Source organism: Sinohyriopsis cumingii, chromosome 1 (assembly GCF_028554795.1).
Source record: "Sinohyriopsis cumingii isolate HCF-2022 chromosome 1, ASM2855479v2, whole genome shotgun sequence".
In the NCBI taxonomy this organism is placed as follows: domain Eukaryota; kingdom Metazoa; phylum Mollusca; class Bivalvia; order Unionida; family Unionidae; genus Sinohyriopsis; species Sinohyriopsis cumingii.
The window spans coordinates 79,101,270-79,119,241 of record NC_142961.1 but is presented as its reverse complement, the minus strand read 5'-3'; the positions used below and the strand labels follow the sequence as shown (position 1 = coordinate 79,119,241).

Here is a 17,972-nt window from a genome sequence, read left to right as displayed (position 1 = left end):
TGAAGTTATTTTTATTCTCGCATTTTGGTTCGATCTTTTTATTTATTGTTGATAATGTAATACCTATCCCCGACATTATTAACAATAATGGATTCGTGGTGCCTCCGGCTATAACAATTCCAGCCGTTGTTAGTAATATTAGAATATAATTCAGCGCGTTTATTATTCTGCTGTGATATTTTCTGGTGCGTCTGATACAATAAAGTTTTTTTTAGGATAATATTTGTAGTATTTGATCAGCTACTCTCCATCGTTGTCTGGGAGACCAGATGAAATATGATTGAAATCTGTTATTTCTTTTTCGTCATTAGAAAACTGTTTCTGTAATTATTTCAATCTTTTGTAAAAATATTTTCAGCTGAAGCCTTATCAATCAGAGCACTAACATTTTTTGACAGTATCGGCAAGAAACTCTCTCTACTTATCATTTACTTTAGTTGAGATATCATCATATCTGATATCTGTTAATACTGAGGATGAAAATGGATTGTTAAAATGTGTTGGTATTTAAGTTGGTATTTCAGTAATATTATTGACTCTATCACGATAAATATCTTCTGTTTCGTCGATATAACTAACAACGTAAGATAACTGACCCAGATTAAATTTTTTAAGTACTAGATGTTGCCCGAGAATTGCATATGCCGTTGCAAAACTTAAAGGACCGATAATATCTGCTTGCTCTATATATATATGGCGGGTAGATTCAGGTATCCAGCAATAAGATCTTTGATATCTTTGTATTTTGTTTATGTCAGTAACTTTTCAGTTTCTTTTTTAAAATAGTTTTTTAACAAAGTCTTTTTAGAACTATTATATAATTCATATTCTTCGTCAATTCCACGTTTCAGAGTTGTAATTTCATCAAGCTCTTGATAAACTATGTCTCGTTTGACATCATCATATAACTCTATCCTATTTTCAATTTCTGATACTGCGTTTAGTGCAGCATTAATGTGATATATGTTATACTTTTCTATATCGCCGGTGAGAGAGTATATCAAAAGTAGATATGCTGTTGTTAGCAGGTTATTGTCAACGCTATTATCCACTATTTCTAACAGCGTTTTTTATATCATAATAGTCCATGCCTAGTACACGAAGTACTAGAGGTTTAGCAAACGTGTCCTTGAGTTTACGATTTTTATTTAGAAACTTGTGTTTCCTTGTTTCAGCAAGCTTATCAAGCTCGTCGTGAATCTTCTTTAGTCGCTCCTGCTCTGGTTTCTTACCACCATGGAGTTTTGTTTTTACAAGGTTAGATTTATCAATGGTTAAAACATTTTCTTTATTTAGCTCAAGCAGTGTATTTATCAAATATTTTTCAACCTTTAACCGCCGTTCCTCACACTCGCTTACAGGACAATATTTACTAATTTTATCAAAGTCTCTGATCGCGTATTTCAGTCGAGGGCCTCTCATTCATGAAACTCTAGCAAAGTTATCACTGTTCTCGGTTAAACCGTGGGAACATAAAGTTAATTGTTTCATTCGAGCAATTCTATTTATCGCTCTTTCTTCCTCATCACTCTCTGTGATTAGCGAATCAAAATCATCCATTTCAATCTCCGTTTTCGGGTTTAGTATAAAATTATAAAATTCTTTTGCGACTCTGATCGATGTAGGATCAACAAACATTGTAGATTAAAATCACATTAAATCACAGCGTGCTACCACACCAGACCAATACTAGGTCATCAAGTGTATATATTTGAAACATCGACAAACCTAGATATGGACCTATAGAGCTGATAACATAAATCCGGAAATACGAGTACTTGTTTATGGTTCCTGCAGGACGAAGTGTAAATTGCTGTGAAGTAGTAGTAACAAAATCACCCAATAATGCCCATACAGCTCATTCCATGTTGTATCATCATTCGATTCTTCCAATGGTCAATCATAAATGTATCCGATATTAGCATTTATTTGACCTGATAATTGAGTTTTGTATATTGCTACGGCAGCTGGACACATTATTTTGATCCAAAAGTTAGATGTTTCTCCGTATGTGATCCACTCTAACCCGCCAGATATAAGATTGGTAAACGCAAACGCATAACTTGGATTATTCTCCGAATAATAACTTGACACTGTTACAACAAATCTCCAACGACTATTGACAGGATCCTAGAGATGTGGAATATGACCAATGCTATTTTTAACTCGTTTTGTACTACCACCAACTACAAGCGATTGTGCATCAGTATTCACGTACTGTTTATTGGTAAGATCAGATGTTGAAACGGGTACGTACGTAGAAGTTATCTTCTTGGCGACCATATCGATCGCACATGTAACTGTACCATGGATTTTTTAAGATAATTAGCATCTGTAGAAGAAATTGTACTCCACGATGTTGCACTTATCTTAGCGTCAACATACAATTTATTTGTTAGATCAAATGGGGCGATTGGATTATAATCCGTTGTTATTCTATTCGAGCCCATGCTTAACATACCTGTCATCGTATCACTGGATTTTGCTACTCGTGATGGAATATTATTTGCTATGTTATCGTCAACGTGATTTTTATTTGTTAAATCTGACACCGCTGATAGAATTGCCGTAGTTGTTATCTTATTCGATCCTATGTCCAGATTTCCTACCATAGTATCACCGGATTTTATTACAAAGTTATCCTTGGCAAAGTTTACATTTGTTACAGAATTGTTATTGGACAAAGTTGTATCATCAAGTTGAGCATTAAATATTAATTTCCCACCAATATCAATATATCCCGCCATCATCCTACCAGATAATGACAACTTATTATTATCTACCGAGCTAAGTTGTGCATGGCTTACCGCTTGTGAGTTATTTATGTTAGTAGGGGATAATCAGTTTCAAGATTTACAATCTTTATTTTAAAACTCATGTTGATATTTCTAGTCATTTTTCCACCAGTTATTGACAACTTACTATTGCTGACAGCATTAAATTGTGCAAAGCTTACTGCTTGTGAGTTATCTGCGTCGATAGGTGGATATTTTGTCTCAATGTCTAGCACTCGCTGATCTGACATACTTAAGTTACCGGTCATCTTTCCACCAGTTATTGACAACTTACCATTACTTTCAGCATCAAATTGTGCAAAGCTTACGGTATATGAGTTATGTGGGTTGATTGGTGGATATGTTGTTTCGATGTCTAGCACTCGCTGACCTGACATAATAATATCACTTAAGATAATTTGTTAGGACAACATCAGCTGTTGTTGCAGTTGTTTCACCGGATGAACTACTGATTAACGTACCAAATTTTGTGTAGCAGCTCATGTTATTCTAACTACTGCTGACACAATTTTGTGCACATGTTATGTGATGAGCATAATACATTTTGATGCAGAACGAGAATGAGTAATACAAAATAAACACAGTTTTGAGTTACCAGATTGTCATTACCTGATAGTAGGACGTACTGGATCTGGCAAAACAGACTTGCTAATGAACTTGCTACTCAACGACATTTTCAACTACGATCCGGTGTATATGTATACGTTAATTCCAATCCCCAGCAAGACAAATATGTTTTGCTCAATAAATACAACGAAAAACTAAAGAATGAACTTGGTGCTGGCGAAGATATATTTTTCATAAGAACATCCAATTATATTGTTTCTGATTGCCGAGTTAGACTCGGACGAACATAAGATTATAGTGTTTGAAGATATCCCACTGAGCAATGCTGAAATGGACAAGATCAAATCTTACTTTTCATTGTCAAGAAATCCAAGATGTAATGCAATTGATCTTGCCCAAGGTTTTTATAACGTTGATCGTTTTATAAGAAGAAATACGGGTTGGTTTTATTTATTGTTTACGGACTTGACAACATAGACGTGCAAAACATAGCACGAGAACAATGCGGTGATGTTTCCAGAGACAAATTTGTTGAGGTTTATTATGAGGCTGCTCAATGAAATCACAGTTTTTCCTTATTCAATAAACTTGCAAGAGATACCAATCACATGTTTCGACGAGGAATTTACAAGTTCTTAGATTGTAAAGAAGTATTAAACTGATGTGTGTTAAGATCACAAATAATGGACAAGACGCGGATAAATCTTTTAAGGAAATATATTGTTACAAGAACTAAGTTTAAGAAAAACGTTGAACAAGAAAGTGCTGTACAACAACAAGCCGTAGCAGAAACCGCAAGACCCTTCAAGCCTATCATAGTCTGTACTTGGCAAACAACCCGGCATCGACAAAGTATCACCGGAAGATATAAAAATATTAAAACAAGATGGTTTGCGAGGACTACTTGAAGAAAGACAACGAAAAGTTGCTGTGGACATTGTTGAGCAAATTGGTGATCCTGAATAAATGGAAATAAGAATTGATGAAATAACGTGACGTCAAGAAGGAATTGCGAAAGAAAATAAAGATATTTCCGAAGCTTATATTTTAGGACTCGATACTGAAAATAAAAAATACCAAAAAATCAAAGGAAAAATATTAGATGAAGAACGTAAAAAAAAATTTGTTATGGATAATGTTGAAGAGAAACATCGAAATCTTAACAATGTTCGCTCGTGGGAACGTAGAAAATATGAAAAAATTAAAGATAAGATGTACATAATTGATGAATATGGTAAAAAGCTGAACATGTTTGTTTTTTTTTCAAAAGTAAAAGACGAAAAGAAATTATGGGATTTTTTACAGCAATGCGTGAAGAAATTATTGCTAATATTATGATTATAACAGCTGAAGCTTTTAGGACAAGAGCAAAACCATACGACAAATCATGGAATTTTGCTAGATTGTTTAAATTTTATGACAAAAGCTGTGAAAAACCTATATTATCTAGTAAAGGATTAAAGATCTTTAACTCAGCAGCTAATATCGTTGATCGACTGATGCTGATAATCTCATTGAAGGAAGCGGGAAACACTAGCACATAAATAGAGAATGAAATAGTTGAAATATTTGATCACCTAAAACCAAACGGATCTTTAACGACTTACGTGCATTATGTGTTACACAGCCACTTGATTCGCTAACGCAGACACGTTATTATGTTATTTATCTGCGATTAACAAATACAAATGTCGTCGATGACACTGTTACCTGACTCATCTCAGACAACATCGAACAGTACAAACTTTTCAGGTTTTTATAATTATGTTGTCGTTCGTGATCCTAGTCCCCAATGCAATATGTGATCGGATTAGTATCTGCTACTGTCTGGCACTCTATGGCAAATGTTAAAACTAACTTCAATGACAATTTTACGTTCGGGGTGAAATCATCGAGTGGAAATCTGTCAAGATACCAGAAGGCGCCTACAACGTCACAGATATCAACAAAACAATCAAGTATCTTATAACCACAGATACTAGTGGTATATCATCTGATAATTTCGAGATCATATGTAACTATAACACGTTACGAGCAAGAATAACACTAAAAACAAATTGTTTATCGATCTTAGGGGCCAATACACAATCGGATCATCGCTCGGATTCAATAAATAACAATACGGATCGGACACATCTGCGACAGTATCATATGACCGCGAGTCAGCCGTCAACATCACAGATACAAATACAATCCTGATAACTGTTCTATTGCAAATAGGTCATACACTGCACGAGGTAACCAAGGACAAACGATTTATTCGTTTAGCCCTGATGTTCCACCGGGTTCGTTAATGCAAGTAAATCCGAGACGAATAATATACTATCCTATTAGTGTTGAAAATCAAGTATCATCTATCACGATGACACTTACTGATCAGTCAGGTCGCCAGATTGATCTAAACAATGAACTTGTTACTTACTATATTCACATGCGCATCAGTAGCTGAACAGAGCCACTTTGATCAGACATTTTGTATAACAGGACAAAACAACGAAACATTTATCACTGAAAAATCTATCGTTTTTTCGGGAATATCTTCTCAAAAATAATAGAAAATATACATGGAATAGCTCACAAAGAAGCTCCAATGACGTTATAAGCATCAAAGGCTTTTTCAACAGGAACAGCTGTCTGACAAAAGATGGCTGATAAAATCAAAGGTGGAGTACCAAGCGGTCCGGATATAAAACATGTTATTTCTGAAATAGTACCATCATCAGAAACAGCACGTGCAATGATAACAACAACAAAAAATTGTTCTCTCCGGTCGGAGATGAGATTGTCAGGAAACTAGATTCACGAGCTCGACCTCGGAGTGAGTGCTTGTACTCAGCGTGAGGTTGCTGCATTCTAGATGGTTTTAAAATGATCACGATTTTGTCTGACGATTACAATAATAATGTCTATAAAAAGTTATCTTTACCTTGCTGATGAGATGATAACCGTAGACGATTCTGCAACGGAGTTCGAGTATATTGAATATCTTGACGAGAACTCTAATGAGACTAACAAGATGGGCATCAGAACATTTAATACACGAGATGAAGATGTGTTTTTGCTGCCGCACAAAGCCGTACTTGAAGTACGAGGTAGTATAAGAACAGCTGTGGATGGTGATATTCGTGTTGGTGCAAATATTACAGTAGTAAACAAAAGCTGCAGCTTGTTCAAAAGCGCCAGATATCAACTCGCCAATCAAACAGTCGAATATATTTATATGCACTTGCTGAAAGCAAGTACTATTCATAACATTGTGTTGTTTAGCGATGATTACTCGAGATCTGTTGCAACAAATATGATATGGATCAAGGAAACATCATTAGAAAATACTGATGATAAGGATCTGGTTCAAATTTGTGAATCACCAATTCCTGGTGCTATTGATACAAGGACTCGCACTAACATAAACAACTCTTTAGCTAGACTTTATGATTAGTATGGAACGGCTCGATCTGATACAGAAGCAATTGAAAGAAATCCTCTGATAGCTCCTTGTAATGCAACTGGAATTAATCCACCAAGCGTTACAGATGATACAGCTGCGTTGTTAGCAAACGCTCAGAGTATTGGTCCTGTGATCAATCCTCGAGAATATAATGATGGTTTTGTTAAACGAAGAAATTATACAGCTCAGTCTCGTCAAATCACAATGATGTTTCCGTTAAGCACACTATTTGGATTTTGCAGGGACTAAAATAAAGTTTTTCGTGGTATAAAACATACTCTTATACTTGACCGAGATGATATGAACAAATGTCTGATAAATGCTGCTGATATTGCTGATTGCCAGTTTGTGATTTCATGATTGACGTTATGGATTCCACGGGTTGTCACATCCATCTCAAAACTAATAGAACTTGAGACAATGTTAGCCGTCTACATCAGAAAGATATATTTTGAACAGAAAAACGTTTATCAAATAGCTGTACCAAATTCAACTGATAACACATGGCGGATAACACATGGTCTAACTAACAGTTGCCAAGATATATATTTATCGTGTTTCAGCGACAAAATGAACGCAATAATCAACCACAAAACGCTAATGTAAGCGATTATTTGTTAGAATAAACTCTAAGCAATATCCTGAACGAGCGATCGAATGCAGCTTCGCAAATAACGCTAATAGAAACGTATCTATAACTTATATGTATCGGATGGAGGCGATGCAGAAATATCAGTTTCTGTACCAGATATCACATTTTGATGTATGTAAGCACATAGTTATTAGATCAACAGCTGACATCGAAGTAACGTGGACGTTGTTAGTGGTTCCTGTTGCTCCAGATAACATATAATACGCTTGTGCTCATAAGACTTGACGCCACAAAGGAAGAATGAATGTACTGGTGTAGTGTTAAAAATATTTTATCTGTCAAAATCCATAACGAAATATATTTTGCATGAGATTAACCTGTCACAAGGACAAATACAAAACCAGGCATGAGCTATAGCTAAACAAAAAGTAGTTTCATTAAAAATAGATTTTGAAACTCACTGCGTTCCAACAAACTTACTTCTAAGACAATGTCAGATATCCAAATTGTTAAATTGTAAGCCTTTTATACTTGATCTGTCAGGGTCACAAGTAACAGGATTTGCCAGATCTAAAGCGATCCTTGCTGGATAAATTGAAACAACGATATATACTTTAGAACGAACATTATTGCCAAAGATATTACCTGTATTAGGAACGTTACGCTTAGCTTCATCGTCAGGTACAGTATCAGGAGTGACAAAAAAGCTGTATCCGGAGACAGAGTCACTGGTGACGAAATCAAACAGTTGCTATAAAAAGGGCCGCTATAAAATCTAAATTTTATTTGATCGATAATTATAACAATGCTGACAACACGAGCACGAAGAACTCCAAAGGCAAAAAAAACAAAAAAAAAAAAAAAGAAGGACCACAAGCACTTACCGCAACGCGTTCAAGGACGGGTTCATAGGCCTTTTGCTAGCAGGGATAGCGGGAAGGTTATTACCAAATCTGTCACGGATAGGACGCGGAATGCAGGTATACCCAATGCGAAGACGGACTCGTAGAATTCGTGGATGAGGACTGATGCTACCGGAGACAAAAATATAAAATCGTCAGCGGGAAATAATTTTTAAAATGCTGATAAACGTAAAGATATAAGCTGATTCATCTGAGTATTTTGCAAGGACGAACTAGCAAGTAGATCACCAGAAACTAATTAAAGCTGTCTCATCAATAAACAAGATTTCCACGACGGATCTGGAATTCACTGGGTAGCGCTTTACAACAACAATTATTTTGACGCGCTTGGTCTTTCTCCAAGTAATGTTATTAAACAATAAATCCTAAAATAATATTTTTAAAAAACTATAATTCTAATCAGCTTCAGCCAGTTGGAACTTCAGCTTGTGGTTATTATTGCTTGTATTTATCTTACGGATGTCTGGGATGCTAGCGTCCAGGTCTGATGGCGAACCAGTTAACTTTTTAAGTTTCTGAAATTTGCCTCGTTTCCTAGTGTCAGCAATGATCATAAAGCGGTACTCGATCGTAAACGATCTTAACATTAATTTTTTTCTGGCTTCAAGTATAAAACGACAACATACTGTTTCAAACTCAGAACCAAAACCAATAACATCGATGAAACAACATAAACAACCGCTAATAACAGAAGCATGCTAAAAAGTATATGTGATGTCTGTGGTAAGAGAAAGAGTATGTTTCTTAAACAAGATAAATCCGGTGATACAATCACTGATTGTTGTGCAATGCAAACCCAGAGTGCTAGCACTTTGACAATAAGGTCAGACGAAAAGGTTATTTTAGTAAGCGAATAAAAATAAATGAAATGTAATTGCAACGATGTGAACAAAGATCTGCGCCTGGAACAAAATAAGATATTTGCTTATATCAGAATTGGATATAAATCATTGACAAATTACCAACACCAAAGGAAGCTTGGACATTGCCAGGACATAAATATTCCGGTCCATGGAACCCACTTGATCAGCAACTCGATGAAAATAACGATCCGTTACAATCAAGTTGATGCAGTTGCGAAGCGTCATGATATTTTTGTTACCGTGATCACGTCAAAGTTAAACTAGGTTGAAATCTGGTAATGCTTGACGAACTAAGAGAGATAAAACCAGATAATATGCAAGAACGAGTTGATCGAAATCTTGTTCAAGGTATCATTGGAGCAAAATATAAACTTGGCGTTGGTGTACCTGGTAAACCTGCGTCAGATATCAATGGAACGCAGAGCCTTCTGGCGTATGAGCTTCACAAACCGAAAAAGAAAATGTTTCTTCGACTGAAGGTCGTCGCAAACGCAGTTGATGACACCTGGGCGATAGATCTCGCAGATATGCAGACCATTGCACAGTAAAACGATAACAAAATATACTTGTTTAACGTCATTGATGTCTTTAGCAAATGCGCATTTAGCGGTCCTGCTGCCGATAAAACTGGATCGGCGATAACAGATGCGTTAAAAATATTATTGTTAAGACAGAGCGAAAACCAAATAAGATTTGGACTGACCATGGATCAGAGTTTTCTAACAAAAAGTTCGAGCAGTTTCTGAAATAAAACAATGCAAAACATATATTACAGTTAACGAAGGAAAGAGTCTCGTTGTCGACTGAGTTAATCGTACGATAAAAGAAAAGATCTACAAGCAGCTTACAACAACAAAGAAATCACTAACAAATATATTGATTATCTGCCAGCGATTACATCAAATAATAATAACACTATACACAGTACAACAGGTATGTCACCAAACGATGCTATACAAATCCGGTTCTTGCAATGAAATTCCGACACGATCACCAACGTTAAACTTGTGTCTGCGATATATGTTCATCGGCAAGATGATCATCAGGTACAGAAAATATATATGTTTAAAGATCAAATTTTGAACTGCAAGCAGTATTGTGATGCTCTACGTATTGATGTGTTATTGTCAGTTGATTACAGTCTTCAGTTTTATCAAGTTCAGTTCGAAGATCAACAAATCGTTGAAACATATCATATTTTATGAACATCATTATACATAAACGTTGGTTTAATAAAGAATAATAAAAGACAGACAAAATAAGGAGTATTGTCAGAGTTAAATCTTAAATATGAACCTGCTATTTGACGCGGTTAAAGTTTTTATGTGCAATGATAAAACGGATCTCAAGCATATTAATCTTGGATAGCATCCTTATTCGGCGTTTGAGGTCCTGTTAAGAGATTTCCATTTATCAGAACTCGAGAAGGATAAAAAAAACTTTGTCAGACAACCGACTCGAATATCGTGAAATTGTTACCTCAAAAGAAAATAACAGGTAACAATTTCAAGATTTTCGAGTCGGTTGTCTGATTTTATACCGTTTGTATGATTAATGACATGACCAACAGGAATTGCACCATTAAACATTTCGAAAATAAAACGATGTGAGTGATATAACGTTTGATTAGTTTGTATACCTCGTACTGCAACCTGAAAAATACCGTATTACCAACACTACCAATATTTTTTCTTGTTTCGGTGTTTCTGACGACAACTTTTGTGTTAACCTCGTAAAGATTATATATCGGATGTGGTTTAAACTCCTCTCTCATAGTCAAATTTGCAATATCATTGTTGGTGACTTGATTATTGACATGATAAACTTGCATTCCAGTTGGAATATCATCAATGAACAATGTCCAGACAAAATCATGTAAAAACATTTTTGTATATTCATTATCATCTTCTGATTTTACCTTTATCCTTTAACCTCCTAATGCTAATACTCCGATCACATTTTTCGTTTTGAGATTTATAACAACACCAAGTTCATTGTCGGCAACACATTATATTTTGGATGACACGAGAATATTTCCTGGCACCTTGCAAGATCATTTACGATGATTGGTCGCGGGTATAAATTTTCCATCATATACATTTGTTTTTCAATTCTCTAAGTAACAATTTCGTATAGTATTATTAGATAAATATAAAAACAATATTATAGGATGTTACAACTTGCAGATATCGCGAAAGAAAGTTTATTCGTGACAAAATATCAGCCCCAAAAACATTGCAACAGCATTTGCTGGATTTGACATTAGTTGGAGATTTGATAATCAACTTTTACTACCATATTTCTCATCTACAAATCTGTTTTATTTACTTCAACCAACTTCAAAATCTAAGCTTGCAACGCACAAGGGTCTGAAGATTATTGTGCAGTTTCATGTTCGTGTTTCAAACATGAGTATATCATCGGATCGGCAATCTAATCAGATGCAGTTATCTCAGTATCAGTACGAAGAACTTGCTGATCCTTACATTAATTCGCTATCCAGCTGAGTTTTGATTAGACCAAATTTGATGTCATTGTCAGATGATATATTTTGTTGATGTTAATCTTGACTATCTCGTTGATCTTCATGACGTACATATATCCGTTTTGTTCCTGAGTCAATGATGAACGACTAAAATTTGCGATCAGGAAAACAGCAATATTTCCCGTCTAGTGCAAGCACCAGTGGTAAATCTTGTTCAAAAACTAGTACCAAATCGTCTTGACAAACGAAAATATATTTTACATTATAAAAATCTCAAACAGGCGCTTGATCATGGTCTAATACTAAGAAAAGTTCACTGTGTGTTAAAGTTTAACCAGTCGCGTTTGATGAAAGATTACGTCGACTCTAATAATAGACGAAGAGCAGCTGTAACAACAGAATTTGAAAAAGCTGGGGGGGGGGGGGGGAGAGAATGATGTCGCCAAGTTCAAAATAGTGTTTTGGGTCAGAAGCCCCCTTATAAGACTACTCTACTGCAGTTTAATGGGGGTACTGCATCAAATTATTTTGTCTATGCCAAATGTTCTGTTTATTAGTAAGGACGCGTGTTCTTTGACTTACAGATTGTAGAAAAGTATAATCTACTTTTAAACGTTAATGCTAGTTCAACTTTGTTTGGGACCATTCTTTACGCACAGCAAATGAAAGGTGCAACGTCTGTCAGAATGAACGAAATTATTCATCCTCTTTCCATCTAAATAATTTCCACTGAAATAAAATGTATGTAATCAAAAGAATCTTAAATGGGGAATGATTGAATATTAAATTTATGAAAATCGTTGAATAATGTCCAGCTTTTGCGAGCCAGTACTCGCAAAAGTTGGACATTATTCAACTCGTTTCAAAAATTCAATATTAAATCATTACCCATTACCCATTTGAGATCCTCAGTATAGGAAACACAGTTTACGAATCATTTACTTTTTATAATAGGAAACGTTTACAAGTCAAGTAATATTATAATGGGCATTTTTGACAACTCTCTCTCTCTCTCTCTCTCTCTCTCTCACACACGACTCTCCAGCCCAGAACTCATTCTGTCAGCGGTTTACCGTTTATGTTGTGCGGTGTGTTGTGAATATTCGCACAGAAAATATAAATAATACCATAACTATCATTCCCAATTCAAAGTAAAATGGTTCAGTAAGAAATCTTTTCTCTTCCTGTTATATTTGAACTCAGTTCGTCTTCAATATATAGCGGCCATACCGCTAAACAAATGAAGCGTCGAAAATTAACATCAAATTTCAATGTCATAATGTTATCAGGGTCTATTGACGGGCAGTAAGAAAATATATTCTTTTACTCAAGTGCATTAATCAAGATTATTTCCCTCAAAATATAATGTAATTCACGGCCTAGGATAAAATAATCTTATCTCATTCCATTAAACTTTGTCCTATGTTAAATAACTTAGTCACCAATTCCACTGTAAAAACTCTTATGTGCAATAGGCCCATTTCAAACTAAATTTGTACTTACTTTTGCCGTTTTACTTTCAGAGAACGCAAATGGCAGCGATTCCTGAGGCGTGAGGCATGGGCAATACTGGCATCAAGACCAAACATGCACCAACAAGCTGCCATCTAGAGTCTTCAATTTAATTTTTCCATAAAGAAGTCTTATACCAAGAAGCCACCGTCTCGAGTACTCTGTTTAATTTGTACATAAAGAAGTGTTCATTCTAAAAATTAATTTCTTTTTGCTTGTTTTTGACAAGAAATTATGTTCTCTTACCCTCAACAAAATTAGTTCTTGGGGCCCCGTCTCAATAAAAATAGTTCTTTGATAGGAATTGTGGTTCCCGTAGGGTCTTCCCAATCCCCATGTTCGTCTGGGTTCACAGAAGTTCAAGTTGTCTTTTTTTTTTGTCCACTGCATCGAAGCTAGTGTTTGTTGTTCCTACCTTCTTTGTTTTGCACGTTAGACATATAAGACTGAGGAAAGAACGGGAATACATGCTTTGTATTTTCGAACACAGTTCTTGTTAAATTTTGATCGGGATTTATTTAAATGTGCGTTATGTATTAAATAATTTCTTTGTCTGATAAAATTTTACTCACCCTTTCGCTCAAATCACGTGAATTATGGAGAATGATCACGTAAGTTATCCGGTTAAGGAAATAAATACTCTTCAAATAATCTTTTCATATAGAAACCTGTCAGGGATAATTATCCATACGACCCATATTAATTACATATCAATTATCGTAGACTCGTAAGATTTCGCACAATTATCAATTATCATAAACTCATAAGAGTTAACGAAACTATTTGTCTAGAAAAGCTGTCACGTTCTACTGCTACGAATGTAAACATTCAAGAGCGCGACATACATCAATGGAATACTGAGAGGCTAGTGTCATGACAAAGGAAATTAAATTACCTAGAATTATTTAAATTCAAAATATTCTTTTGGAATGTCATATATAGATCTGATTATACAAATGCTTTACAATCCAATGATATGACACAGAAGCCAGAATATGTTTCACAACGTTCAAATCCAAAATTGTATACACGAGAATATTAATAATTGTATAAGCCAGTTTACAGATATATATATATATATATATATATATATATATATATATATATATATATATATATATATATATATATATATATATATATATATAAAAATGCATACATACATACACATACATACAGACACACACACATATATATATACATACATGCATACAGACACACACATTATATATATATATATACACACAAACACACACATACATACATGCATGCATACATACATACATACATACATACACACACATACACACACATACATACAGACATACACACATACATATACATACATATATACATACATACATACATGCATACATACATACATACATGCATACATGCATACATACATGCATATGCACATACATACATATGCATACACAGACATACATACATACATACATACAAACATACATACATGCATGCATGCATACATACACGCATACATACATATACATACATACATACATACATACATACATGCATGCATACATACATACATATACACGTACATACATACACACGTACGCACACACACACAGATACATACATACATACATACATACATACATACATACATACATGCATACATACATGCATACATACATACACACACATATACATACATGCATACATGCATGCTTGCATACATACATACATGCATACATACATACATACATACATACATACATACATACATACATACATACATACATATCAGAAACAACGTATTAATGTTGTTCTGTCAGGGTCAGACAAACATTATGTACCGTGGTATAGATTATTTTTATTGGGAATTAAAAAAGAACTCTTATCCAAATTGAATGAGTTTAGAATGTGGCACAAAGCTATTGTAACCCGAAATGGTATAAAACAGTTTACAAAAATGACTGCAAGACAATGTATATTTTAAAATGACAAACAAAATTTATAAATCTACAGCAAGTTGGAGATAATTGAAGAATACACCTTCTCATCCATTGTTAAGTATTTCCAATCGATTAAAAACACTTAAGATTCGTTGTGTACACCTGATGACGGTGCTATTCATTTTCACGAAGGATATGTACAATATGTACAGGACGAATTCCAAATCATGTTTCATGAATTAACTATTGAAATTTCTCATAATGAAGTTATTACAGCAATGCACAATGTAAAATGAGGATAAAGCAATGCCCAATGTAATTGATTGATGCATGATATTGATACAATGATTCCTTATTACCTGCATTACTTAAGAAAATTTATAATGCAAGAGATTTTTCCAAAATTTGGATTGATTTATAATTTCATTAACCATGAATGGACCTATTAATGGCATTGAAAATTATACCGAATTCAGCTGGAAAACTTTCCACATGTATATTCAATGTTAGACTGATGATTTAGGCGGGAAAATATTACGTCTATATTGACTAACAGTTAGCGTTTTGGATGAGTATGGGTTACTAGAGATAATATATTCATATTGCACAGAGTAATTAATCATAAAATAAATGGATTATAGTATAGATTTATTGATTTTACAAAGGTTTTTGAGTATGCTTTTAGAAATAACATGTGGTGCAAACTGATTAACTAGGTATTTGTTGAAAATGGTAAAAATTATTCAAAATATATACACAAAGCTAAAATTAAAGGTAAAGTCTCAGAATGCACTCTGTGAAGAAAATTTCGTTTTTATGGTTAACGTCAGCGAGAACATCTTTGTACGTCACCACTTTAACTTGCTATGTAGATGGGTTATGCCATAAACTGTATTTAAGTATCATTAAATTTCTTTTTAATATTGTATGATGATGATAATGGAATTCTTTCTGTCTCGACAATTGCTTTGCAAAAACGATTGACACTTTAAAATTGTACAGTGATATATGAAAATTATCAGTAATTCACTTTAAAATAAAATTGAGGATATTAAGAAATGGTGAATACATTCCTCGAAATTGTAAAGTTTTGTTTTCTAGGAAAGAGATACCGATCGTGAACAAAACGATAGGTACTGTTTATTTTGTGGCTCAGAAGCTCAAGAAGCTCCTCTGGTCAGGTTTAAAAAGCAGTGATAAGTTAAGCGAATATCTTTTCAAACTCATTGCTCTTTGTGCAACCTACGATTTGTACCTATCTCACAAACTTGCAACTCATATTTAACTAGGGAGCAGAAGTATAGAGAGCTAGAAAAAAGTTGAAACGGTACAGTTACATTTCATTGAGAAATTACTTGTAACTCTTGGCTTTTCCTTGGGGTTGGTGATATAATTTATAATATAGATATTTTACAACAAAGGTAGTCGGATCGTTTTTATTTGGAACTCGAATGCTAGTTTGACAATATCATCGAGGGCTATATTTGTTTTTGAAGGAGCATTACCCCATGTTTGCATTAATTTTCATAAGAAATTAGTATGTCAAGCATATAACTGCATTGAATAAATAATGACTATCGTCACAATGATCAGAAAAAGAACTATCGTTACAATGATTAGAAAAAGATCTTAAAAATGGACTAGACCAGTGCTGTCCAATCTTTCTGACACCATGGGCCACTGAATTTTTTGTTCTTGAAGCCGAGGGCCGCAGCAGAAAACATAAAAGCAACGAACATAAAAATTATTCACAATTGTTTATCTTTATTTAAATTTATTAAGTAATAATGTATGTATGCTTTGTAATAGTTCAGAGCACAAACGTATAGCAATAGAAGTTCAGCCATGTTTTAGTGAGATATTTGGCTTTGAATTGTACTTGCAATTTTATATATTTGCGGTTCATATTCAGTAACTGCTGCCCTCATTAGATTTTCTACATGTTTGTCAGTCAAAGAGATTAGTTTTGTTGACTTGATATTGGTTATTGCAGAAAATCCAGCTTCACAGACATAGGCACTTCCAAACATTGCCAGTATCTTTTTTTACACTTTGATATGTGTGGAAATGCATCAGAAGAAACATATGTCATCTAGAACTCGGCGGCGTATCCTTGTGTTTGTCACGAAGAACCATATTATGTTACATTTCAATTATTTCAAGCTACACTGCACCTCCATCTCCTCCCAATAACTGCATCTTTGTGGCTAAGATAGATATATCATATGTGAATGGATTTTCAACAAAAAGTAGCAGAGGAGTCTGACTGGAATGTCTTTGAAACGAGCAGAGAAATCCAATTTTAACTTTTCTAATGATATGTTGAACTGCTCACCTTTGACTAGATCTGGAAATTCTTGTGCTGTCTTGGAAAGTGCAGGAAAGTGTGTAAAATTTGATTGATTCAATTGACCGATCAATTACCTCAGATTTGTTTCAAAAACACTAATTTCCTTCATCAGAGTTAGCAATATCTGATGCTGCTCTTGCAGTTTCAAAATTTAATTTATTCAGGTGGTCAGTGATGTCAGTAAGAAATGCTGTCATAACAATGAACACTGGCTTTTCCAGATGATTTAATAATTCTTCGTTGGCTTTCACCGTGAGGAAGATTTTGATTTCTTCAGTTAGATTCCATAATCGTGCCAGTACATTCCTTTTGCTCAGCCAACAAACATCAGTATGAAGAACAAAATCACCATAATTGCTTTCGTACTCTTCTAACAATGTTTTTAACTGCCGGTGATTTAAATGATTTGCTCGTATAAAGTTTAAAATTGTAACAGCAATATCCATTACATCTTGAAGCGCATCATCTTTCAGTTTTGAACAAGGGGCTTGCTGGTGAATTATACAATGATA

General features: G+C 34.4%; 1 protein-coding gene across 3 annotated transcripts in view; it reads left to right on the top strand.

The window, feature by feature from the left end:
• LOC149807186 (PHD finger protein 24-like) overlaps positions 1-13,369 on the top strand; it is a 63,855-nt gene extending 50,486 nt beyond the window's left edge. For all 3 annotated transcript variants that reach the window (XM_089935034.1, XM_089934968.1, XM_089935092.1), the window contains one exon: positions 13,197-13,369. In XM_089935034.1, coding sequence (XP_089791160.1) covers positions 13,197-13,284 — 88 coding nt within the window. In that variant the 3' untranslated portion in view covers positions 13,285-13,369. The remainder of the gene's footprint in view (positions 1-13,196) is intronic.
• The last annotated feature ends 4,603 nt before the right edge of the window (positions 13,370-17,972 follow it).